Genomic DNA, 27,416 nt, shown 5'->3' with positions numbered 1-27,416 from the left:
TTGCCTTGGTTTATGAATTGAAATCATAGACACCAGGCAGAAAAGGTTATAATAAATTTCCAATTTGAGGTGCCCTCGCGCGTCGCCATTGAGGCGATGTGCGATGGGATCTTTGACGATGCAAGGAGGGATTCCTTCTCCAGGCTAAGGCGCGCTCCCGGGAGGGTCTGCTTGGCAGTGGGTAAAGCTAAAACACAAGAGGCAGGTGAAGTCACTTATAAAGCATGCCACTTCATCGATGATCAGTGGAATCTTCATAAATTCGTCCTGGATGCTTTCGTGGAAGACACACGGCAAGATGCCGGGGATGTTCCAATATTGGGAGTCGGTGTGTTTCTTGCTCTTGCCGATGTCACTGATCTTATTTCAGGGCATGCGGATAGGCTGTCCATGGTGGCATATGATATTACTGACTCCGATTTTCACCCTGCACTCAAGAATTACATCGATGACATAAATTCTGATGCCAATCTTGGCTATACCGCCACAACCTATGTGGACATCGTACTTCACTTCGTTGCTCGATGCCTTCTTCCACCTCCAAGTTTCACTACCGGCATTTTCCGGGACATGAAGAATTTAAATTTGACTAGACAAGAACGCCTGCAACTTCTTTCGGAGCTTGACCTCGACTTAGAATGGGCATTCGATGAAAGCTAGTGTAAATGCTACTGTTCTTTGCAGGTTCTTTCAAAGCAAGACTCTGTTCAACCTGTAGTTGTACAACTATTGTGCAAAGTCTGGGAGCAAGTATACCGCGGCATTCAGACAATTTCTACCTCCGCCTTTCCCACTTCGAATCTGTGTCTTGCCGAGTTGCTTAAGCTGAGGGAAATTTTGCATTCTCAACTAGCACGGTTCAGTGGAGATGATGTAGACGTTGAAGACCTATATGATATTTTAGATTTTAACAGGAAGGTCGTAGATGTTCTTAGAGGGGCAAGTGGCACTTTGGACAAGGCTATACAAGATTCGTACTTGGTTTGGTCAGTACCACTTACGGTGGACCCCCGGTACAAACTCAGGTACATTGAATTCAGCTTCGAAAGAGCGTTTGGTTCAGAAGCAACAAAATACATCACTGAGGTGAACAATAAGATCAACAAGCTGTATGCAGATTATATTAAAGAGTATGGTACAATCACTAATGCAGATCATTCGGATGGTGCCAATGCGACGGTGGCCACCACTAGCGTTCACCCATTGGAGCAAGCACGGAAGGAACGAAGACGTTCACAACATGTCGTGGCTGCTCAAGTTAACCTAGAAACCCAGACAGAACTCGATCGTTATCTTCAAGATCCTCTTGCCCCCGAAGATTTCGACGTCCTCAACTGGTGGAAGGAAAACAGCGGAAGGTATCCGATGGTTGCTCGGATGGCGAGGGATGCTCTAGCCATGCCCACGTGCAGCAAGCTTTCTTCTGACCCGCTCGCCCAGGTTTGGAGCATACTTCGTGGTTATTCCAAGAAATCGTACAGACATATGACATTTTCATTTTCATTTTCGTTGCCATCAGAAGGAGGTGACATGATTCAGTAACTCATATAAGATGTAGCGTCTAAACTCTAAACTATTTTAAGTAGTTCTACATGTACCACCCATCCAAGTTCAGGGTTCCCTTTTGTCAGGATCGAATTCATTGTTACTTATCTAATAGTTCATTTGATTGCTTGGTAAAATGATGACCATGTACATGTTCCCAACCGTTTCTTTATCTGTCTAAGATATATTAGAGATTGAAGAAAGCACCAACCACAACAAATTTTCAATCGACAAGAACCAAGCATAGAATATCATCACCAAAAGCACGTCAATATAAAACAGAAACCACAAGTGAAACCAATGTACTTCCAGATACATTTTGTTTGACTGTCAGTGAAGTAACGGACTTGCATACGGTCCAGCAATGATACATCAAAAAGGATTCTAGATGGATAAGAGCTTGGCAACACTTTTTGGAATTGATCACCTTCTTCAGCCTTCATTACCGTGGCAGAGCAAAGTCTAGTGCATCGTTTCGGAACAAAACAACAGAGCTCCATTAGAAAGGTGCAACACGTAGGTACTTCGGTGAAAATAAGAAACATGCAAAGGAAATCACATGGCTCAAAAAGATACGCTACTGTAAAATAAGCAGCTCACAATTAAATGCCAAACAGTGTGTGAAGTCGGAAATTTGGCATCTGCTATTCTAGTAGCTATAAGCAAGCAACATAAACCTCAATACAATAAGCAACTCGATACAGTCACCAAACAAACTGAGTCTAGACATAACAAACTACAACTCAGAGAACACAGAAAATGATCTCTACCCCACGGCATATTTCGTGGTTTTGGTTCTGGCATTTCAATTCTCTGAATGCGTTGGCTGGTTCTCTCTCTAGCTTCTCTCTCTAGCCGCGAGAGCGCTCTCCCCCTCACCCGCCGGTGACCACTCCGGTCCCGGCGGCCACAGCCTTCACCGCCGGTGCCCATTCCGGGTCCGGCGGCCACATCGCCTACTGCTCCTGGTCCTTGGTCCCGACTGCCATGTCAGAGAAAGAGAAGGAGCGGGTCGCTGATGGGGATGAATCCCCTTTGCCAGATCTACCTCCGTTAGCCGCCGCTGCGGTCGCGGCCGACCTGGCAACCGCTCCGTCGCCCGGATCTTGGTCGCCCACTGCTTGGCGGTCTCCTCCCCTTGTCCCCCAAGCTGGATCTACTCCTGGTGCTGGGGTGTCGGACCGCACCCCGGATTGGCTACACTTCTTGGCATCCTCGAGTGAGGACAACTCGCCACGGTCATCTCTGGCTCGTCTCAAGGGTAAACAGCCCGCATCTCCCTCCGATGACTGCAAGCTTCGCGCTTCCAGGCCCCCCGCGCCGGTCCCTGGCGGTTTCATGGCGGAGGTGCAGCGCCGCCCCCCTCGTGTCGCGGCGGGCGCCGTGGACAATCCTCGTTCCGCCACTGCGGCGGCTATTGCTGACGACATGGAGGAGGGCTGGGTCGAGGTTCGTCGGCGGTGGAGACGGCAGATCCGGCATCCCCGGCCTCCTCCCCGGCCGGTCCCTGCTGATCTCGTTGGTCGCTGCTTCGACTGCCTGGCCAGGGACCATATCGCTGCGGCGTGCAGGAACCCCTCCCGCTGTCTGAAGTGTGGCTGGGAGGGACACCAGGCGCGCGCCTGCAAGCGTGGCCGCGCTTTCCGGGGCGGCGCGGGACGGTCGCTGCCCGCTCATCATACTTCCTCACGCCGCCCTGGCCCTTCGCGGATCTCGGTCGCCGTCTCGCTTGGGGCTGGGCCGTCCAGGCGGGGCCGCTCACCGTCCTCAGACGCAACACCGTCGGCTCGGTCGCAATCCACGGGCCGTTCGCCGTCTCTACCTGAGGTGTGTGCCCCTTCTCCGCTTCGCGAGGAAGGATCTCCACCAGCATCGACGCCGCCTTTCTCCCCCAAGCCTGTTGGTGATTCTTCTCGCCGTCCTCGCTCAGAGATCTGTGTGGTGCCGCGCTCGGAGGAAATTGACGCCGCGGAGGCGCGGCTCTCGTCGTGCGCCCTGGTCGCTGTGGTCGGAGGCACCCGTTCGGTCATTTCCTGCTGGCAGGTGGGGATGCTGCTGGAGGAATTCTTCTCTGTTCAACATGGTGAATACTCTGTTTTTTGTTTCGAACCGGTGGATTTCCTGGTGGAATTCTCCTCTGCAGCGGTGGCGGACAGAATTCTTCACGCCCATCATCCCAATGAAGCCCCTTTCCAATTGATCTGGAAACGTTGGCGCAGGCAGGCTACGGCTTCTTTGGCTTCTCTACGGTTCAGGGTCTTGATTGAATTCAGAGGAATTCCGGCACATGCTAGAAATATTTCCACGGCCAGGCTCTTACTTGGCACTTCTTGTAATGATTTGGTCGAGGCACCGCCTGAAATTGTTGGGGATGACCGCAAGAAATTCTTTGATTGTGCTTGGTGCATCCATCCGGATCTAGTGCCGCAAGAGAAGATGGTCTTCATTCAGGAACCACCGGAGCAGTATGTGGAGACAGGTCTTTTCCTACGCCCTCATGAAATCATTCATTCGAAGCATGATGGCCTTTGGTACCGGGTTAATGTCCGCATTGTGGAGATCCAGGATTGGAATGTGTATAGTGACTCTTCCGATGACGGCACGCCGCCGGACAACTTTGACAGTGATGAAGATGAGTATCCGGGATTCGAGCAACGGTGCCGCTCCAACCCGTGGCCGAAGCGAACACGATTCGACGATGCCGCGGGCTCCAGCAGTGACCCGCAGCTCAGCCCAGGTTGGGGTCCGACTTTCTCGTCCAGGAATCAGGTCACTGTCGAAACTGTGGTGGGCACGGTGGAATGCTTGGCGGAACGGCCGCTGGAACTGCCGCTTCGGGTTGGCCGATCGTTTTGTCAGCCTATTCCGGCGCGAGGCAAGGACTGTGCAACCAACTGGTCGCGGGCGATTACATCTGCTCCTCCCGCTTCTCCATTCGATGATGCTGCTGCTGTGCATGTTGCTTCCTCGGCCCCAAGCCTCACGTTAAGGAACTTTGATCCTATGCAATTTGAATCTGAAGATCGTCGTGTGGTTCCAGCTCATTGTTTCAGAAAGGAGGAGCTTGATTTCTTTGATTTGCAAGCTTCCGCTTCTTCACTGGAGGCAACCTGGGACCTCATGATTCTGGAGGCAACGGCGTATCACTGTGGGTCGTTTGTGGATGGTCCCTCGTCGCCTCCCGTGCCTGCGGAGGTCACTGTCCAGGCTTTGGTCGCTTCCCGGCATGATCCACCCGTCCAGAATATATGCGCGGCTGCATTTGAATCTGTTCGATTCAGTCTGTCCCCTGTTGAGCCGGTACGTGACGCTTGTTACGAGCCGGAGCTGTCGCTCCCCACCTCTTCTTCCCGTCGCAATGTCACGGTTGCGCGGGGAACACGCGAGGCCCACCCGCTAATTTTGTTTCCAGAGGCCAGCTCGCCGGTGAACGAAGTGGTCGCTAATTTTGCACATGATGTGTGTAGGGAGGTTCTGTAACACCCCGGGTGTTAATCACTTATAATTAAATTTAATCACGGCCACTAGTTTTAAACTTACACGATAAACCACAAGATAAAATTTTTCTATCAGCTCGGGCTGGATCGGTTCGACTGGTGTGAGCAGCCGGTCAGACCGGTTGAACCGGATGGCCACGGTTATTAAAATAGGAAGCCACCTCACTCTCTCTCACACACACAGCTCACTCTCTCTCCCTCGCGTTCAGTCCTCATTCTCACTCCCTCACTGTGCCCTCCCTCTCCCTCACGAGCTCTCCCTCTCCCTCATCCCCAAACTCCAAATCCATCATCCCAAATCAGTCTCAAGGCCAAGTGAGCTTCAAATCGGCGTGGAGGATCTACTTCTCCACATATTCCTCCCTGGGGTGCCTTCGCATTTTGAGTTCTTCGCGCAAGAAAAGTTCGTTCGAGGTACTCCCAACTTGTGCCGCCCCGATCTATTTTTCTAGGAGGTTCTAAGTGATTTCCTTTGGTCAATCGTCTCTATATGCATCCCTTAACTAGGATCTAAAAGGGTTTCGATTTTGGTTGGTTAGTTTTTCCCCAAGAAGGATTTTTGTTCTGGGCGATTTTTGTTTTTGGCTGAAAACGTGCTTATCGGAACTTCCTACCCCATGTCGGAACTTCCGTCACCTGGTCGGAAATTCCGATCAGCACTGAGCAGCAGTGCTTGTAAAATGCATAGAAAATTGCAGAAAAATCGGAAAAATACAAAACTAATTTTGTTAGCTTCGTATCTTCATGTTCTATATCATAAAACCATAAAATGTGTTGTTTGATAACTTTTTATATGTAGTTTTATTTATGTTTGATAAAATACTTTTCTAACTTATTAAATGCATAATTAGAGTTAGGAGCATGCTAAAAACATAAAACGATTAGCTTTGGTTTGACATGTAGTACTTAGGCAAGTTAAGACAATTTGATAGCAATTGTTTTTGGGATATCGGGTGTTCAAAAATTGAAAAATCATATTTGCATTCACTCCTATCATATGCATACGTGTAGCAGCCGTAGCAGAGGAGGTGGTGTATGAGGTAATTGCGGAGCCCCGGGAGTAGCAGGAGCAAGCCCAGAAGGAGGTTCACAAGGACTCGGCCCCAGGCCCAGTTGACCCTAGCTCTGAACAGCAGCTCGAAAGCAAGCCCCAGTGCATGACATACTATTTTAAATTATGAATCATTATATATTTATTATTTGTGCATTATATTTTAGGAGTTGGTTGTAACCATAGTTGCATAATTCTTAGGTTCGCAAAGTCTGATACTAGTATGTGTAGGTCCTTAGATTTGCCATGCTAAATAGGACTCGGTAGAATTCGAGTAATTTTCTGTTACTCGCGAGATATAGGATGTAATTTTATTCTTTTACTTCAGTATTAAGTTCAAAATGGAAGGTATGAGATGGGAGACCGGGTGGGGGAATGTGTAGCCCCATCTGTGTTGATTAAGGATCATTCCGTTGTTGGCTGTGCTGATCGGGGATTGAATTGTACTAACCGCATGCCGGGAGTAAGAGGTAGTCAAAACCGGTAAGCCTAGTACTGCCTTGCTTCGAAAGTACAGGACTTCAACTCACCTCCTGGGGTAGTCGAGTAGTCGCGGAGAATTGGGGATGCATGTATTTATTTTTGGTGGTCTCACATTGAGCTCGACTGACCATATGATGGTGGGGCAGTCCTGTAGTTCGAGGTGGGGAGGGAAAGTGTTGGTGCGTGGAGTCCGACGGGGCTTATGCGTGCCGTGTTGGTTAGGTCCACCTTGCAATGTTAAATCAGATTGATTCGCCGTGTCTCGCGGTTATGAGAGCCTTAATCTCTTGGTCACATCGTAGAAAAAAAATTGAATAAAATGAGATGGGATAAAATGAGGGCTGATTTTACCAATTAAAGGTTTATTCACCCTGATTGTTGTAGAATTGCAAACCATAGATGATTAGTAAATCTACTGATATCAGTTGGAGCTAAAAATTGGAAAATAAGGACTCACTTCTAATTGCTTTTTCCGCAAAACTAACCACTGGCAAAAAAAACTTTGCATGTCTAGATATGTGGACTAAGTATACCCAATAGTCGGGTAAGTCTTGCTGAGTATTAGTTGCTTAGGGTTTGTTGCCACCAGTCATTTCAGGACATCCAGACGTTGACTTCTGCCACCAATTATATCAGGACATCCAGATGTTGACTTCTGCCACTGCTGTGTCAAGTTTATCCGCCGGGATGCAGAGGGGTGGGAGGTGGTGGAGCAAGACCCCTAGGCTAGGGAGTTATTGGGTTGCACACCTGTGGGCAGGGTGTGCAACCTGTCAGTTTTGTTGGGACTGGTCTGACCGGTTGGGCAAAGGCAGTGAAGGTGGTAGTAATGTAGAGGTAGGTTCTTTTCCTTTTGAGCTTTGGCTACACCTTTTGTAAAGTTGTAAATTATTTATGCATTTGAACTCGAGTTGTAAAAGTTAGACCTTTGCGCTACATGTTGTACTAGTATTATCGAGTTTGGTCGTGCTTGTACTATCTGCGGCCACCTTCGCGTGGGACTACTGGTGTTGTTTCGATCGGGCCGTGGGTTGAGAAAGGACCGTCAAATTAAACCATTAAGCTAATGCGCCTGATATGTTCAAATGACGGCCGTTACGCTTAATTTAGAGTTTTAATTTGGCAGTTCCATCACAACTAGTATCAGAGCCGAAACACATCGGTGGTGGTACGAGCATGACTCATTTTAAGGTTTTGCAAATTAAAAACGAATTTCCAATTTAAGATAAAAGTTGTTTAACGAGGTGGGTGGGATTATTCGTAGTAAGCCCTATATAGTTTATGTTAGAGTCGCAGTTAGATGTTCAGTTTTGGTTAAGAGGTTGGCGCAGGACGTTTATGCATCATGCTATTTATATTTTCTTCCGGGTGTATATGAGAGTTGGTTTAGGGGCTCGTGCATCATATCATGCATCATGGCATTTGTTATTTTCAAGCCGTATTTAAGGATTTGGTTTTGAGGATTTGGTTTAAAGGGGTTGGTACACAACTTTAGCTTTGAAATTAATTTCTGGGTGGCTACTGGTCTGACCGGTCTTGGCTACCGGTCTGACCAGTTGGTTCACGTCAAGCCACACAGTGCCATGTAGTTGAGACGCACAGCGCCATGCAGACCGGCCTGACCGGTCGGTTGCACCGGTCTGACCGGTTGATGCAGACATAACCCTTTACAATGAGTTCAAATGTTTTATTTTCTGCGCTTTCTTCCATGATTCGAATATTAGTTGCTGTCATGATTATTTTTTTTGTAATCAGGATAAAGTAACTAATCCAATCAGGGTTGAATGCAGAATGGCACACCCACCGGCACCTCCTGATTTGGTTCAGTCCATTGCGGCCATGCTTACCGGGCGCGACGAGCAAACGGCACTCCTCCGTCAGCTTGTGGAGCAGGGGGCAGCACCGCGGCCTGGACGTAACCATCCACCGCCTGTTCCTGGAAATGAGGAATTCCTGGGCACTCAACCGCCATTTTTTTCACAAAGCGGATGAGCCACTAGAAGAAGATAGCTGGCTCAGGACCATAGAGTCCAAGTTTACCTTGCACCCCTACAATGACAACGACAAGACAGGATTTGCAGCTCAGCAGCTCAAGGGTCCCGCACGCACATGGTGGGATAACCATGTGGCCATGTTCCCTGCGGGCACTCGGTTTACCTGGGCGGAGTTCAAGGACGCGTTTTGTAACATCCCAAAAATCCATAAAATTAAATCACGCGCTAAGTTATTTTCAAAATTATTTTCATCGTTGAGCTCAAAATCCTCCTAAACCCTGAACCCCATTTCCCGGAATCTCTCTCTCTGTTCCAAACATCCGATTTCCAACCCCCGACCTTTTCCCTATGGCCTCATCCGCGCACGCACGCGACGTTGCGCGTGGCCGACCAGGTCACAGCGGCTGCCACAAATCCCGCCGGCGTGCGCTCGTTTTCTCTCCCTTTCCCCCCTTTTTCTTTTTCTTTTCTCCTTTTCTTCCTTTCCTTTTTTTCATTTTTCCTTTTCTTTTCTTTTCCCTCCCCCTCTCTCCTTCCTTCCCTCCTCCCTGCCGCACGCAACAAACGCCGCTCGGCCGCCACTGCCCGCGCGTGCCTTCCCTGGCCGAGCACCCCGCCACTGCGCAAGCGCCCCGCTCGGCCTGCTCACACACCGGCCCTGCACCGCCCGCATGCCCGCGCACGCGTTTCGCGATGCCGCCTCCGCCCGCCCACGCAAGCGCCCCGCGCACGCGTTCCGCGATGACGCCGTGCCTCTCGCCGCGCCCCGCAAGCTGCCAAGCCTCACGCCGCCGCGCTATCGCCCACGAACGCGCGCACGCGCACCGTGTGGCCACGCTGCACGCCGCGCCGCTAGCTGCTGCCGCCCTCTACCTCGCCGCGCCGGCCGCCGCTGCGCGCACGCGCTCGCGCTCCCTCCTCCCCTGCTTGGCCCACGTGCGCGCCTGCCCGCGCCGCGACACGCACACCCGCACCGCCTCGGCCCCCTGCGCGCACTCGCCGTGCCACCCGCCGCTGGCGCCCCGCTCTCACCGCTCACGCCTATGCCACACTGCGCCCGGCCCCCCCACGTGCCCACATGCCTGCCGAGCCATCGCTTCGCCCCGGCCTCGCCGTCCGCGCCGCCGCGTCGAGACGCAGACGCCATTAAGGCGCCCCGCGCCGCTCACCGGCCTCGCCACCGACCCCGCACCCTCCACCGCCTTACTTCGCCTTTAAATAGGTCCCCAGCGCGGCTCACCCTCCCCACAATCTCACCTGCCGGTTGTAACCATAGTTGCATAATTCTTAGGTTCCCTGAGTCTTATACTAGTATGTGTAGGTCGTTAGATTTGCCATGCTAAATAGGACTCGGTAGAAATCGAGTAATTTTCTGTTACTCGCGAGATATAGGATGTAATTTTATTCTTTTACTTCAGTATTAAGTTCAAAATGGAAGGTATGGGATGGGAGACCGGGTGGGGGAATGTGTAGCCCCATCCGTGTTGATTAAGGACCGTTCCGTTGTTGGCTGTGCTGATCGGGGATTGAATTGTACTAATCGCATGTCGGGAGTAAGAGGTAGTCAAAACCGGTAAGCCTAGTACTGCCTTGCTTCGAAAGCACAGGACTTCAACTCACCTCCTGGGGTAGTCGAGTAGTTGCAGAGAATTGGGGATGCATGTATTTACTTTTGGTGGTCTCACGTTGAGCTCGACTGACCATATGATGGTGGGGCGGTCCTGTAATTCGAGGTGGGGAGGGGAAGGGTTAGTACGTGGAGTCCGACGGGGCTTATGCGTGCCGTGTTGGTTAGGTCCACCTTACAAGGTTAAATCGGATCGATTCGCCGTGTCTCGCGGTTATGAGAGTCTTGATCTCTTGGTCACATCTTAGAAAGAAAATTGAATAAAATGAGATGAGATAAAATGAGGGCTGATTTTACCAATTAAAGGTTTGTTCACCCTGATTGTTGTAGAATTGCAAACCATAGATGATTAGTAAATCTAATTATATTAGTTGGAGCTAAAACTTGGAAAATAAGGACTCACTTCTAGTTGCTTTTTCCGCAAAACTAACCACTGGCCAAAAAGCTTTGTATGTCTAGATATGTGGGCTAAGTATACCCAATAGTCGGGTAAGTCTTGCTGAGTATTAGTTGCTCAGGGTTTGTTACCACCAATTATTTCAAGACATCCAGACGTTGACTTCTGCCCCTGCTGTGTCAAGTTCATCCGCCGGGATGCCGACGGGTGGGAGGTGGTGGGTGGGTGTGCAACCTGTCATTTTTGTTGGGACCGGTCTGACCGGTTGGGCAAAGGCAGTGAAGGTGGTAGTAGTGTAGAGGTAGGTTCTTTTCCTTTTGAGCTTTGGCTACACCTTTTGTAAAGTTATAAATTATTTATGCATTTGAACTCGAGTTGTAAAAGTTAGACCTTCGCGCTACATGTTGTACTAGTATTATCGAGTTTGGTCGTACTTGTACTATCTGCGCCCACCTTCGCGTGGGACTACTGGTGTTGTTTCGATCGGGCCGTGGGTTGAGAAAGGACCGTCAAATTAAACCATTAAGCTAATGCGCCTGATGTGTTCAAATGACGGCCATTACGCTTAATTTAGAGTTTTAATTTGGCGGTTCCGTCACAGGCTTCCCCACCTGTGCTGGTCGCATCGCCGCCAAGACGGCGCTCACGACAACAACCACAAGACTTCATCATTCGCCGTAGCGAAAGGCTGGCAAAGAAGTCGAAACATCGTGCCACAAAACCAGTGATCCAAGCGCAAAATGTGTTGATGAGGAAGCTGGGCTTTACTTCCGATTCCCACCTGTCGGACGCCTCGTCTTATCAGCAATTCAAGGAAGCTTTCTCTTCTTCCCTCACTGGTCGCACTGTGAGGCTTTTGATGCTTTGTTGCCGGCGGGGATGGGGGGCGGCAACCGGAGTGGCGACACCTATGACGGTGTCTTAGTTCCTAGCTGTTCGAACATTGGTCGCTTCTATCAGATTCCTATGTTAACTAAAAATTGTCTTGTGTGGAATGTAAGGGGTCTCAATTCAAGGGCCCGGCCAAATGTAGTGCATGAACTGGTCGCCCAGGAGAACATCTCCTTACTATCTCTACAAGAGACTAAACTTGATGTATGTTCTTTGAACACTATCATGGAAACCTGTGGAGCAGGTTTTGACTTCCTATCTCTTCCAGCAACGAACACGAGTGGAGGGATCCTGCTTGCATGGAGGAGCAACATTTGGTCGGTAACTAACCCCGTGCTTAGGTCGCATAGCCTTACGGCAAAAATCACCCTGCTTGAGACGGATGAAACTTGGTGGGTTACCTCGGTCTATGGACCACAAACTGACCCAGAGGAAATAATATTCCTGGATGAACTCAAGGACGTGCGTGCTAATTGCACTGGCACCTGGCTTCTTTGGGGGGACTTCAATCTTATTTACCGGGCCATGGATAAAAATAACTCTCGTCTGAATAGGCGCATGATGAATCGTTTCAGACAGTTTATCAATGACTGTGAGCTCCAGGAGCTTTATCTTAAGGGAAGGCATTACACTTGGTCGAATGAACGTGACATTCTGACACTTGAGTGTCTGGATCGCGTCTTCATCTCGGAGGATTGGGCTCTGGCCTTCCCAAACCATGAGCTATCAGCACTTGCCTCTGAATGTTCAGACCATGCTCCACTACTACTCAAAACTGACTGCTCACTTCCACGGTGTTTGCGCTTCCGTTTTGAGAATTTTTGGCCCAAATGTGAGGGGTATTTGCATGTCATGGAGGAAGCTTGGAAAGCACCCTTGCCATGGTCGGCTTCCAATATTGATGCATTTCGTTGTTTGGACTACAAATTAAGGAACACGGCCAAAATGCTAAAGAGTTGGAGCGCTAAGCAGGTAGGCGCAGTTCGCCTGCAATTGGCAATCACGAAGGAGATTGTTTTCAGACTTGATGCAGCGCAAGACATCAGAACTTTGGCGCCGCATGAGCTTGCCTTGAGGCGGAAAGCTAAGCTCTGTTCCCTGGGCCTTGTGTCGCTACAAAGAACCTTGGTCAGACAGCGCACACGGATCACTTACCTGGCCGAGGGGGACGCCAACACAAAGTTCTTCCACCTACAAGCTTGTCACAGGAACCGGAAAGGTCATATTCCTAAACTGAAAACTGGGGATAACGTGCTATTCAGAGATGAGGAGATGGCCAAAGCGGTTTTTGAGCACTTTGACTCCATGTTGGGTGCTCCAGGGCAACAACATAATCTAATCAATTTTGAGGAACTGGGATTGCCTTCTCTGCAAGGGCATTTATTTGATCATTGCTTTAGCGAGGAAGAGGTTTGGCGAGCAATCAAAGATATGCCTACTGACAGGGCGCCTGGACCTAACGGTTTCACGGGCTTATTCTACAAAGCGGCGTGGCCGGTGATTAAAGAGGACATCATGCGCGCCTTTCAAACAATCTGGTCGCTTGATGGTAGGAGCTTCTACTTGGTGAACCAGGCTTATATGATTCTTTTGCGAAAGAAAAAGGATGCTTCCTCTATCGGTGATTATAGACCAATCAGCTTGATACACAGCTTTGCTAAGCTGCTTACCAAGGTGCTAGCTCGCCGGCTCGCGCCACACATGAATGGTCTTGTCAAATATAATCAGAGTGCATTCATTCATACCAATCTCATCCATGAGAACTATAAAGCGGTTTAGCTCTCAGCTAAACTACTACATCGCAGCAAAATACCTTCGGCTCTCATTAAGATTGATATTGCTAAAGCATTTGACACAGTCAATTGGCGATTCCTCCTCAGCCTGCTTCAACATCTTGGTTTCTCTAGGTGTTGGATTGACCGGATATCTCTGATCTTATACACTGCCAGCACAAAGATTATTTTGAATGGGACACCAGGAAGAAGAATTTGTCATGCCAGAGGCTTGCATCAGGGAGACCTGTTATCCCCACTATTGTTCGTTCTGGTGATGGAAGCCTTGAACGCCCTCTTCGCTCTGGCTGATAGAAGGCATCTCCTAAGGTCGTTACATCCTAAGATCACCGATAGGGCTTTCTTGTATGCAGACGATGTTGTGATCTTCCTCACGCCGGACCAGTAGGATCTGACTCTCACAAGAGGAATTCTGGAAATCTTTGCCGACGCGTCTGGCCTCAAGGCAAACGCGGCCCAATGTATGGTTTCACCAATACAGTGCAATTTGGAGGCAACGGTTTCGCTCCTCACCCACTTCCCTGGCAAGATTGATCCTTTTCCCATCCACTACCTTGGCATCCCGCTAGGTTTGAGGAAGTTGAGTAAGGCGGTGCTTCAGCCGTTGATTGATAAGGTCGCCAGTAGGCTACCTGCTTGGAAGGCCAATCTACTGAACCGCGCAGGGAGAACTGTACTCATCAAAAGCACACTATCGGCCATTCCTACTCACACGGCACTCACTGTTAGCCTATCTCCTTGGGCCATCAAGTGCATTGATGCTATCAGACGTGCTTTTTTGTGGAAAGGCGCTCGATCAACCATCGGGGGTCATTGTCTCCTTGCCTGGCCAAAGGTTTGTCGCCCTCCACAACTGGGGGGGTTTAGGCATCACCGACCTGCAGTACTTTGGTCACGCTTTGCGTATGCGTTGGTTATGGCTCAGAAGAACGGAAGGTTCTCGTCCCTGGCACTCTCTGCCCGATGAACGGGACTCTGTGGTCGATGCCATGTTTCACGCCTCCACTTATATGGAATTAGGTGACGGTCGTAATGCGTTATTCTGGGAGGATCGGTGGTTACAAGGAAAATCAATAGTTGAGATTGCCCCTTGTCTTTATGCATCGGTGGGATCCCATGTAAAGAAGGTGAGAACTGTTGATCAAGCACTTATTGGGGACAGTTGGACCAAGGATATCTCTGGGGCACTAACAGTACAAGTTATTCTGGACTACTTGCTCATTTGGGATATGACACGGGGCGTCCAACTCTCTGACGATAGAGCAGACCGTCTGTGCTAGAAATGGACTGCAGACAAGACCTTCTCCGCAGCCTCAGCTTATCAAGCATTCTTCATTAGGCAGCACCCTGTGGAGGGTGCGAGGTTACTTCGCAAAGCGCGTGCACCACCCAAATGTAAATTCTTCATATGGCTGGTGCTGCACGACAGGTGTTGGACGGCCGCCCGGAGGAGAAGGCACGGGCTGCAAGATGATGATTCTTGCGCCCTCTGCGAACAATCACAAGAGACCATCGATCACTTGCTAATTAATTGTCCATTCTCCAGAGAGCTCTGGTTCAACTTACTCCGCAAGTTGGGTTGGGAGTCCATTTCTCCCTCTGCTCACGAGCTTGGGCTGGTCGCTTGGTGGACCGTTGCTAGAAAAAGTATTCATAAAGAAAACCGGCGATGCTTTGACTCGGTGGTAATCCTGGTTTCTTGGATGTTGTGAAAGGAAAGAAATAATAGAATTTTTGAGCGCATTGTAAGATCAGTTTTAGAACTGCTAGTGTGGGTGGTCGAGGAGATTGTAGCCTGGTTTCTTGCAGGGTTCCGTTGGCTTGAACATGTGGTGTCGGCTCTAGGTAGAAGCCCGGGTCGCACATTATCTATCGTGTAATCATGTATAGCTATGGTTTAGGTTAGTTTCCTTTGTTCGAAACCAACCTGTACGTTGTGATTTGCTTCTCTTCCTCTTAATGAAAAACGTGCTCAGACACGGTCGCAAAAAAAATCTCTGAATGCAAAATGGGTCTTAGTTCATAATCTGATAGACAATTAAGTTTGGCACCTTGCATAATTTCCCAACCACGATTATTAACACAGAAATCAATGCCCTTGCCAGTTCCAACACAAATAGAAAATTACTCTTCCACAATCACCAAAATGGTCAAAGTGCTCTGTTATTGCATAATCATAAAGCCAAACTTAAACAGAAGTCAATAGTTCCCATGACTGTACGCAGTTCTTTTTTTCTGCTACAATTTCCTTTAAGAAAATTATCTAGGACAAGCTGTCAAGCGTTACTCCACTACTATAAAATTCCATTAACCGAAGCACTTTAAAATTGCCTCGGAGGCTGGCACATTAATTAAAAAACCACCTCGGTTAATGCCTTCGATTAACTGAGGCGGTAATTTTTTATTAACTGAGGCGGTCAAGAAAACCGACTCGCAAAATCGATTAACCGAGACGGTCACCATTAAAATAACTGCCAGTCCTATTTTCAGAGGCAGTCACCTTATAATAGTCCGCCTCGGTTAATAAACCAAGCCCAGACGAGGCACATATGAGCCCAATTGCCGAGAAGGAGTATATAATTAAGCAAAAAAAACCCTAACTCCCCCACACTCCCTCCCTCTCCCGGCCGTAGTCTCCTCTCTCTCTCACTCTATCTCCCTCCCTCTCTCTCCTCTCTCCCTCCCTCCCAAAGCTCACACGCGCCCTTCCTTCGACTCCCACATCCGCCCAGCATGAGCAACGACCAAGCGGCCTGCGGCACGGATCAGCGAGGAGGGGCCGGATCCGCAGCGGCGGCACGGGTGGCGGCTGAGGCGCAGCACACGGCAGCCGTGGTGTGGCGCGTGGCATGCGGTGGCCAAATCCGACGAGCAGGGCCGGATCCGGCCTCCCCGACGGTGGCGACGCGAGCGGCAGCCGTGGCGTAGCGTGCGGCATGCGGCGACCGGATCCGGCGAGCAGGGCCGGATCCGGCCTCCCCGGCGGCGGTGGTGGCGGCCTCCCCATGGCGGGGCGGAGCACGGCACGCGGGGCGGCGTCTACGGCAAGGCGTGCGGCGGGGCAGTGCTCGGGGCGCGGCCGCGGCGGTGCTTGGGGCGCGGCGGCCCCCTCCCCGACCCCCCTCCCGGCCTGCAGCAGCTGTGGCGGGGCCGGATCCGGCGAGACGCGGTGGCGGCGGCGGCTGGATCCGGCGGTGACGACAGATGGGCTCGGCAGGCTTTTGTCTTTTTTTAACTTTTTTATTCGATTAATCGAGGCGGGCAGCAAACCGCCTCGGTTAATACCACATTAACCGTGATGATGAGTCCGAGACGGTTGTGGAAAACGCCTCGGTTAATCGTTTTTGCCCGCCTCGATTAATTATTTTTGTAGTGGTGCTACTTACGGAAGAACGGAGAGATATTGGAAATTATGTCATGACGTAGTAGTATGTGCATTCTCTTTCACATTGAGTCCCTAGCCATAATCCGATGCGCTTGATCAAACCTAACAGAACGATTATAAATTAGTTAAGAAAAATAGATTTTGATAAATATAAGATAATTACTTGACGATTGATGTACTCCAAAATATTAGTTGCAATCATTTGATACTATTTTTTTACCACAATCTGTAAATGTCCAACTTTAGTTTCATCAAAGCTTGGATTTTCTGCATAGCGTTGAAACCCTTAAATTTTTTTAACGGCCATTTTAGAACTTTAGGATGTTACAAATATATAGGAAGAAAGAAATATGCCTCAAATAAAAAATTGTTTCTGTTTTCAAAAAAAAAATGATAACTGCATTAGAACATCTCGAATTCCAGTATCACAATTTTGGCTACTTATATGCTCAATCTGAAAAGTAATGAATCAAATATGAAATATTTTAACAAATTTCTATTATTGCCATGATAGGGCGCGTTGCGTGCCAAATGTTCTAGTAAGATGAAGAGAAGTGCTTGTAATCCACATTTCAAAACCAACGAAGCAGTGCCACGTTATAAAGAAAAAGGAAAAGTGAACGATACCGGATGATTTCTTAACAAAAAACGCAAGATTAAAAATCTGAATGAAAAATTACAAGGAAAACATGCAGATTTCTCTTTTTTTTAAAAAAAAATTAACACGCAGATTTCAATCACTACGTGTATCCTTTTTTTTTATGCCTATCACTACGATGTATCTTTTTTTTTTGTTATGCCTATCCTTTTGTTTTTTGTCGGCAGTCGCACACATAGGGGTGGTAATGGGCCATGGCCCTAATGTCCTCTTCACAACCCAATAAAGCCCTTAAAATTTTTAGTTCAAAAATACATATATTTAGAGCCCGGCCCTGCCCTTTTAGGGCCCGATCCTTAGATTTTCTAGTTCAAAATATTGGGCCATTTACCACCCCTACGCACACAAAACAGAGAGACTCCAATTCGGGCCGTGACGGCCCAGGACAACCACTTGGGTCCACGAGCAAATAACAGAGCACACAAAAAATAGCCCAGCTCAGCTCGCAACCTCACTCGAGGTCGTCCATCGGGGTCGTCGGTCAAAGTCTCCTCCGACCCGTCCCTTCTCCTCCACTCCCTGGGCGCGCGGGCGCGGCGATTGCTGGCCGGCGGCTGCGGACTAGCCGCACCACCAGACGCGCGCGGCCGGCCGGCCCTTCTCCGTCCTCTGCCCCGGCTTCCGGGCCGCCGCCGCCGCGCCGAGCTCATCGATCGGCCACTGCACCTTGTAAGTTCCCGGATCTAGCCGTAATTCCCCTTCTCCGCCTTCACCCCCATGGCTAGCCTGGTAAATTAATCCCGTTCGCCGGAATGCATCTTCTCCGCTACTAGCACTTCGAGGTGGAGGGTGGGAAATCAGAGCACCAGAGCGCAGCCTCCGGCCGCTAAGGACATGGAAGCGGAGGAGGACCAGAGCGCCCAGGTTGAGGGGCAGCCGGGGCGAAGGCCGCGCAGGGTGGCCCGGCGGCGGTCCGGCGTGTACGAGCACTTCACCCGCTTCAGCGACGGCGACGGAAACGACAGGGCGCGGTGCAGGCGCTGCCAGCTGGTGCTCGGCGCGAGCACCAGGAACGGCACCAGCACCCTGTGGGCGCACGTCAGGATTTGCTGGGGAGAAGAAGCCGCCGCCGCCGCCGCCGCCGCCGCGCGGCGGGCGCCACGGCCGCCGGTGCCCGGCCCGTCAAGCTCCCGTGGATCATCCCGGGGTCGTCTGGAGACTGATGGTGATGGCCTCCGGGACAAAAGTGCAAGCAGCAGTGCGGATCTTGCTCGGATGATCGCGCTGCGCGGGTACGATCCGTCGTTCGTGGAGGACGGCTACTTCAGGAGCTTCGTGCGGAGCCTCAACCCTGGATTTGAGGTGCCCTCGCGCGTCGCCATTGAGGAGATGTGCGATGTGATCTTTGACGAAGCAAGGGAGGAACTCTTCTCCAGGCTAAGGCGTGCTCCTGGGAGGGTCAGTTTGGCGGTGGGTAAAGCTAAAACACCCGAGGCAGGGGAAGTCATTTATGTTGCATGCCACCTCATCGATGATCAGTGGAATCTTCATAAATTCGTCCTCAAAGCTTTCTTGGTACGTGCAGAGCATGGTAACGTGGCTGGTCCAATATTGGGAACCCGTGATTATTATGACTATCACGATCTCATTTTTGTTACTTCAGAGCTTGAGGATAGGCTGTCCATGGTGGCATATGATATTACTGACGACGATTTTCACCCTGAAATGAAGAATTACATCGACGAAGACATAAATTCCGATGCCAATAAGCTAAGTTGTACCACTACTGCCTACATGGACACCGTGCTTCACTCAATTGCTCGATGCCTTCTTCCATATGTAGATTTAACTTTCGACATGTTAGAAGACATGGAGAGTTCATATCTGACTAGACAAAAGCACCTGCAACTCCTTTCGGAGCTTGACCTGGACTTAAAATTGGCATGGGGCCAAAGGTGGTATGCATGCTACAGTTCTTTGGAAGTTCTCTGCAAGCGACGCTTTACTGGTAAGCTTGTAGGCGCAGAGTTGTGTGTACAACTATTGTGCAAGGTCTGGGAGCAAGTATACCGCGGCATTCAGACTATTTCTGCCTCCACCTTTCCCACTTCAAATCTCTGTCTTGCAGAGTTGTTTAAGCTGAGGGAAATTTTGCATTCTGAACTAGCACAGTTCGGTGGAGACGATGCAGACGTTCAAGACCAATATGATTATTTCTTTTTTAAGGCCGTAGATGTTCTTACAGAGGCAAGTGGCACTTTGCACGAGGCTATACAAGATTCGTACCTGATCTGGTCAGTACCACTTGCACTGGACCCCCGGTACAAACTCAGGTACATTGAATTCATTTTCGGAAGAGCGTTTGGTTCAGAAGCAGCAAAATACGTCACCGAGGTGATCAATGAGATCAACAAGCTGTATGCGGTTTACATTAAAAAGTATGGTACAATCACTGATGCAGATCATTCAGATAGTGCCAATGCAACGGTGGCCACTACTAGAGCAGATCCATTGGAGGAAGCATGGAATGAGCACTGCCTTTCACAGGATTTCATGGTGACTCAGGTTAACAGCTGTTACCTAGAAACCCAGACGGAACTCGATCGCTATCTGCAAGATCGCCTTGAACGTCCAACAAAGGATTTCGACGTTCTCAAGTGGTGGAAGGCTCACAGCTCGGAGTACCCGATGGTTGCTCGGATGGCGAGGGATGCCCTAGCCATGCCCACATGCAGCGAGCTTTCTTCTGACCAGCTCGCCCAGGTCAGGAGCATACTTCGTGGTTATTCCAAGAAACCGTACAGAGATATGACGTTTTCATCTCCGTCGCCATCAGAAGGAGGTCATATAAGATGTAGCGTCTAAACTCTAAACTATTTTAAGTAGTTCTGCATGTACCGCCCATCCAAGTTCAGGGCTCCCTTTTGTCAGGATCGAATTCATTGTTCTCATCTAATAGTTCATTTGATTGCTTGGTAAAATGATGACCATGTACATGTTCCCAACAGTTTCATTATCTGTCTAAGATATATTAGAGATTGAAGAAAGCACCAACCACAAAAAAATTTCAATCGACAAGAACCAAGCATAGAATATCATCACCAAAAGCACGTCAATATAAAACAGAAACCACAAGTGAAACCAATGTACTTCCAGATACATTTCGTATGACTGTCAGTGAAGTAATGGACTCTCAAACGGTCCAGCAATGGTACATCAAAAAGGATTCTAGATGGATAAGAGCTTGGCAACACTGTTTCGAATTGATCACCTTCTTCAGCCTTCATTACCGTGGCAGAGCAAAGTCTAGTGCATCGTTTCGGAACAAAACAACAGAGCTCCATTAGAAAGGTGCAACACGTAGGTGCTTTGGTGAAAATAAGAAACGTGCAAAGGAAATCGCATGACCCAAAATGATACAATACTGTAAAATAAGCAGCTCGCAACTAAATGCCAAACAGTGTGTGAAGTCAAGATTTTGGTATCTGCTATTCTGGTTGCTAGGAGCAAGCAACATAAACCTCAATACAATAAGCATCTCGATATGGTCACAAAACAAACTAAGTCGAGACATAACAAACTACAACTCAAAAAAACAGAAAATGATCTCTACCCCCACAGCATATTTTGTGGATTTGGCTCTGGCGTTTCAATTCTCTGAACGCAAAATGGGTCTCAGTTCATGATCTGATAGACAATTATTTTTGGCACCTTGCATAATTTCCCAACTACAAATATTAACACAAAAATCAATGCGCTTGCCAGTTCTAACAAAAATAGAAAATTACTCTTCCACAATCACTAAAATGATCAAAGTGCCCCGTTATTGCATAATCATAAAGCCAAACTTAAACAGAAGTCAATAGTTCCCATGGCTGTATGCAGTTCTTTTTTTCTGCTACAATTTCCTTTAAGAAAATTATCCAAGACAAGCTGCCACGCGCTACTCCTTATAGAAGAACAGGGAGGTATTGAAAATTATGTCATGACGCAGTAGCATGTGAGCCATTCTCTTTCACATTGCGTCCCTAGCCATGATCAGATGCGCTTGATCAAACCTAACAGAATGATTATCAAATTAGTTACGAAGAATGGATTTTGATTAATATAAGATAATTGCTTGACGATTGATGTAGCCCAAAATATTAGTAGCAACCATTTGATATTATCTTTGACAACAATCTGTAAATGTCCAACTTTAGTTTCATCAAAGCTTGAATTTTCTGCATAGCGTTGAAACCCTTCAATTTTTTAACGGCCCTTTTAGAATTTTAGGATGCCACAAATATAAAGGAGGAAAGAAACATGCAAAGGCGGAGAAAAAGATAGGGCCATGAGTATATTCAGTCAGGCAAAGGCTTTTAGCCTTTCATAGCAGTCTCTATTCTTGATTTCCCTACATGCAAATAAATTTTATGCCTGTTGCCTTGGTTTTATGAATTGAAATCATAGACACCAGAGAGAAATGGTTATACTCTCTATCTCTATACGATTCGCGCACCAAAATGTGCGACGTCAGCGTGCCACGTCATCGAAAAAAATCGTGGCCGTCGATCCGGCGACCAACGGCCGGCGGCTGGCCGAGCCCCTGGTCCCCGCGGCTGCTGGCCGAGGCCAGCCCCCGCCGGCTCCTCGCCGCCGCTGGACGGCGCCACCGCTCACTGCGCCCACGCCGCGCTCCGCCGCCGCCCGAGCCGCAACGCCCAAGCTCCGACTGCAGGGGAAAGGGGGAGGGAAAGAGGGGAAGGCCTGCCGCCGCCGCGCGCGGAAGGGCGGAGGTCGACGCCGCCCGTGCTCAGGGAGACCCAATGGAGCTGCAGCTCGCCGCCGCGCTGCGCCCATGCAACGGCCGCGCAGCGTAGCCCGCACTGTGGAGGGAGGCCGCCAAGCTCGGAGCCCGTTCGCCGCCGTAAGGTCCCAGTCCACCACTATCCAGCCCCGATCCGCTCCAGGGAAGAGCGGATTCGCGCCGGGCTGAAGCCGAGGCGGTGGCGGTGGAGCACCCTAGGCGGCGCGGCGTGGAGGAGCTGCGGGGGCGGCGCAGCCTGGAGGATCCGTGGGGGCGACAGAGGAACAGGGGACGGAGGAGCCGTAGGGACGGCGGAGGAACAGGAAAGGGGGGGGAGCAAGAGGGAGGCGCCGTGGAGGAGGAGGAAGGAGAGGGTCGCGGTGGCTGCGGGGGTTTCGGACCGCCTTCTCATCGCTGCTGCACAACTCCTGCCCCGTGTAGGCGGCGCGGTCCCGGCCTCTCGTCGTCATCGCCACACACCGTGGTGTCCGTCCACGCCAAGAACAAAAAGGGCCGCCTCTTGGTCGTTGCCGCCGCCGCCAAATTACGGCGATAGCATGGGGCGATGCGGGTGGTCGGCTAGGTGAGAGGAGCTGCAAAGGAAGGAGACGAAACAGGAAGAGAGAGGACAGTTAATTCCAACGTGCACCACCGGATGCAGAGTGTTGTCTGCAGCCTGCTTGTGGTTGCACGAGATTCGCAAGACGCGCGATGCGACGACAGCAAACACAATCCGTGGGAGATCCCGTGGGAGATGCTGATTGGTGGGACGGTTGTACCCGGGGATTGCTAACGTGTATTGCTACGTGTGGGTTTGGTTTTTATTTTTTTAATGGACGTGAGAGCTTGGTTTTCTATCAATCGATGGAGGCATGGGTGTAGCTTTTATATGATTTTACATCACAATTTTATTAAAAATAATATCAAGTTCATAAAAACTCAATAGATATATTATCATATCACTGGCGGAGCTTCATGCGGGCCAAAGGGGGCCATGGCCCCCCCTGGCTTTGCAAATTCTACACGTAATGAACAGTGATTTTTAACACTGTTCATTACTGTAGTAAAAGGGTGGCCCCCCCTCATTCTTCTAAAATTGAAGATCAAGCTCCGCCACTGTGTCATATCAGCAAATGTGATGATGGAACAGCGCATTGAGTAAGTACATGTTACCCAGACATGCAGCCGCTTTTATAGTGGTATTAGGGGTGAGTGGTTTAATTTCATCCAATAACCATCCAATTCCATGGACCTTATCCCCAAGTCCTAGCTTTTGCTACGACTTAGAGGATCTATGATGCATGTTTACTAAATTTTGCGACGGATTAAAGGGTGCAAATTTGCTATGGATTAGACGACGCATATTTTCCTAATTTCTGCTATTATTTAAAAGATCTATTTTGCTATTGTTTGGAATGTCATAAATATAACCTGTCGGATTCTGTTCAAAAAATAATATCATAAATTTATTTCCGGGCCACTTGAAATGCTTGACCAATTCTTGGAGCACTATTCAATTACGTTCGATTATCACAACAACTCAAATTTTCACTTTAAAAATATCCAATATTCTATTAAACAATTTCGAAATCAAAATTAATTGTGTCCCCAATTAAATGAGGTTTATCCAAAACGTTACAACAGGAATATTAAGATGCTCCTACTATGTGCTTTTCTGAGGTCCACATTTCACTGCCCCGATCCCGAAAAAAAATCAATTGCATTCTTCATAAAAATGGATATCATACTCATGATTTTTAATAAGGGTATAACCTAAAAAAATAAAAATAAAGCGATGCTACTATGCCATATCTAATTATGAAAAAAAGATATAGAGATACGAGCAACTATATAAGTTGTAGCAACAAGCACAACAATGGTCAACGAACCATAAACACCAATGTGGAACTAACGAGGCGTGGATTCGACTCAGCTAGGTGCATTTGCCGTGCGAGTCAGCGCGCGTCGATGTAGCCAAACCAATTTCCAACTTCTACTGGCCAGACGTCGATGTAACCAAACCAATTTCCAACTTCTACTGGCCAGACGCGGCAAGGCCGCGACTACTTCTAGTAAACTTCTAATTTGCCACCAACAAGCAATACAATGCTCTTGAAACTAACAAGTTCAACAGATTGCTAGTGTAAATCCAATGGTTTGATAATACCCCGTTCAGTCAAGATGACTAGATCAACAAAGATCTTAGACTTTTGCACTCCTAAGCAAATATGAAATGATTTTTGGAACAAAAATCCAACAATCTGGCCTCACGAGTTTACAAATTTGATAAGAAATGCAACACATCACAATTCTCACACCAACAAAGCAGGGCATTTCAGCATCAGAGAACACAGAATGTAAGAAGAAGCAGCGGAAATATAACCAATAACCATAGCCTTCAACCAAATCATATAACGGAAAGAGAAGGAAGCAAAATGGACCACCTTGGGAGAGGCAGCTCCAGCACGCCGAGTCGGCGGCGATGCAGGACCGCAGCCTCGCGGCCGCCACCGCGCTGTGCAGCGGCATTAGCGACTCCAGGCTCGCCAGCGCCGCCGCCACGACGGGCCTGACACAGGCAGGATCAGCAAAAGGCATTCCCTTTTCACTTTTTCAGGCTCCCGGGATCGCTTCGAGCAAAGACCAGTTAAAGGCCCCAAGAATACACACAAGGATTCAGGGGCGTTTGGGCATTACCTGCGGAATATCAAGAGCCGTGACGGCCCAACACAAAAACTTCGGCCCATGACAAGCCCAACACAACAACTTCGGCCCGCAACCTGTTGCAAAGGCGTCGGTCGCCCCCCGCGTCGTGCTCATCCATCGGGGTCGTCGGCGAAGTCAGTCAACGCCTCCTCCGATGTCGGCTTGCCAGTGCCCGCGCCTATCGATTCCTTCCGATTGACCTTGTCCTTGTGCGCGCGGGTGATTGACCGGCTTCAATTCCGACTAGCTGGGCTGCACCACCCAGACGCACGCCGTCCTCTGCTCCGGGCACCGGACGCGCCGGCGCCACCGCCGCCGCGAGCTGCTCGACCGATCAGCTCGTAAGTTCCCCAAACCCAGCCGTTGACCGCTAAAAACCTACTAGGTCGGCTCACTGCACTGCTTTGATCATCCAACAATTCTTCGATCCAAATTAAGTCTTCCGTGTTACCTGCTAGTATTAGCTTGCTGCTTAGCAGATCTTGATCATGTAGTGAAAAATATTGTTTATGCGTCAGACCAAAGCTTGCCCCTTCATTTTTTTTTGTCACTTCTGCAGACACGCGTGGCTTAGGCGAACAAACAACCAACAAGGGCAGTGCAAGTGCAAGCAAACACGAAGCAAAGCAAGCAAGATGCCCAAGAAGTCTGACGTGTGGAAGCACTTCACCCGTCTGACACTTGACCATGGGAACTTGCTCCACCAAGCGAGGTGCAACAGCTGCCCTGATGGTAAGGTGCTCGAAACAAAAGACGGCACCACCAACATGTGGAGGCACTTCAACAAGTTTCACAACCAAGAAGTTGCTGCTGCGGGGGCGGCACGAACGCCGCAGCCGCAGCTGCCGGCGCCGCCCTGTGCTCCGTCACGCCATGCTGGATCCCCGGGTCGGAAGCCTGTCCTCGGAGACGAACATGCAAGTGCAGACCTTGCTCGGATGATCGCGCTGCGCGGGTACGATGCCTCGTTCGTGGAGGACAGCTACTTCAGAAGCTTCGTGCAGAGCCTCGACCCTGAATTTGAGGTGCCCTCGCGCGTCGCCATTGAGGAGATGTGCGACGACATCTTTGACGATGCAAGGAGGGAGCTCAAGTCCAAGCTAAGGCGCGCTCCTGGGAGGGTCAGCTTGGCACTGGGTAAAGCTAAAACCATCGAGGCAGGGGAAGTCATGTACATAGCATGCCACCTCATCGATGACCAGTGGAATCTCCATAAATTCGTCCTGGATGCTTTCCTGGTCCAGGGTGCAAAGCGTGATTACACGGTTGGTCCAGTATTGGGAGTCCATGTCTTTGATGACGATCATCCTTTCGATGACATCTTCCATGTTATTTACGAGCTTGACGATAGGCTGTCCATGGTGGCATATGATATTACTGACCGCGATTTCCCCCCTGGACTGAAGAATTACATCGACGAAGACATAAATTCCGATGCCAATAAGCTAAGTTGTACCACTACCACCTACGTGGACACTGTGCTTCATTCCATTGCTCGATGCCTTCTTCCAGATGTTTCCGAGTTCACTGTCGACATGTTCACGGAGATGACGAAGTTAACTAGACAAGAGCGCCTGCAACTTCTTTCAAAGCTTGACCTGGACTTAGAATTAGCATTCGACAAAAGCTGGTGTGCAACCTACTCTTCTTTGCAGGTTCTTCGCAAGCGAGGCTCTACTGATCAGCTTGTAGGCGCAGAGTTATGTGAAAAACCATTGTGCAAGGTCTGGGAGCAAGTATACAGCAGCATTCAGACTATTTCTGCCTCAACCTTTCCCACTTCGAATCTGTGTCTTGCAGAGTTGTTTAAGCTGAGGGAAATTTTGCATTCTGAACTACCACAGTTCAGTGGAGATGATGCAGACGTTCAAGACCGAAATGATTATTACTATTTTGACAAGGAAGTTAATGCTCTTAGAGAGACAAGTGGCACTTTGGACAAGGCTATACAAGATTCCTACCTGATATGGTCAGTACCACTTGCACTGGACCCCAGGTACAAACTCGGGTACATTGAACTCAGTTTCGAAAGAGCGTTTGGTTCAGAAGCAACAAAATACATCACGGAGGTGAACAATAAGATCAACAAGCTGTATGCAGATTATATTAAAGAGTATGGTACAATCACTGATGCAGATCATTCGGATGGTGCCAATGCGACTGTGGCCACCACTAGCGTTCACCCATTGGAGCAAGCATGGAAGGAACGAAGACGTTCACAAGAAGTCATGGCTGCTCAAGTTAACCCAGAAACCCAGACAGAACTCAGTCGTTATCTTCAAGATCCTTTTGCCCCCGAAGATTTCCACGTCCTCAACTGGTGGAAGGAAAACAGAGGAAGGTATCCGATGGTTGCTCGGATGGCGAGGGATGCTCTAGCCATGCCCACATGCAGCAAGCTTTCTTCTGACCAGCTCGCCCAGGTTAGGAGCATACTTCGTGGTTATTCCAAGAAACTGTACAGACATATGACATTTTCATCTTCATCGCCATCAGAAGGAGGTGACATGATTCAGTAACTCATATAAGATGTAGCGTCTAAACTCTAAACTATTTTAAGTAGTTCTGCATGTACCACCCATCCAAGTTCAGGGCTCCCTTTTGTCAGGATCGAATTCATTGTTACTCATCTAATAGTTCATTTGATTGCTTGGTAAAAT

The 27,416-nt window shown here is 49.2% G+C and overlaps 2 protein-coding genes across 3 annotated transcripts in view; one reads left to right on the top strand and one right to left on the bottom strand.

The window, feature by feature from the left end:
• LOC120711254 (protein NONRESPONDING TO OXYLIPINS 2, mitochondrial-like) overlaps positions 1-27,416 on the bottom strand; it is a 98,530-nt gene that overhangs the window by 6,262 nt on the left and 64,852 nt on the right. The gene's annotated exons all lie outside the window — the stretch shown is intronic.
• Positions 17,798-27,397, top strand: LOC120711253 (zinc finger BED domain-containing protein RICESLEEPER 2-like). Of its 2 annotated transcripts, XM_039996719.1 has the most exons (3): positions 17,798-17,990; positions 18,095-20,103; positions 27,259-27,397. In XM_039996719.1, the coding sequence occupies exons 2-3, from the start codon at positions 18,156-18,158 to the stop codon at positions 27,273-27,275; spliced, it is 1,965 nt and encodes a 654-aa protein (XP_039852653.1). In that variant the 5' UTR covers positions 17,798-17,990; positions 18,095-18,155; the 3' UTR covers positions 27,276-27,397. The 2 variants fall into 2 exon arrangements, with proteins under 2 accessions (XP_039852653.1, XP_039852652.1); XM_039996718.1 differs by lacking the exon at positions 27,259-27,397 and having other exon boundaries at positions 18,095-20,242.

The sequence above is a fragment of the Panicum virgatum genome, chromosome 6K, assembly GCF_016808335.1.
Source record: "Panicum virgatum strain AP13 chromosome 6K, P.virgatum_v5, whole genome shotgun sequence".
Lineage (NCBI taxonomy): Eukaryota > Viridiplantae > Streptophyta > Magnoliopsida > Poales > Poaceae > Panicum > Panicum virgatum.
Note: the sequence above shows the minus strand (reverse complement) of the source record. Positions and strands in the feature narration are given on the sequence as shown.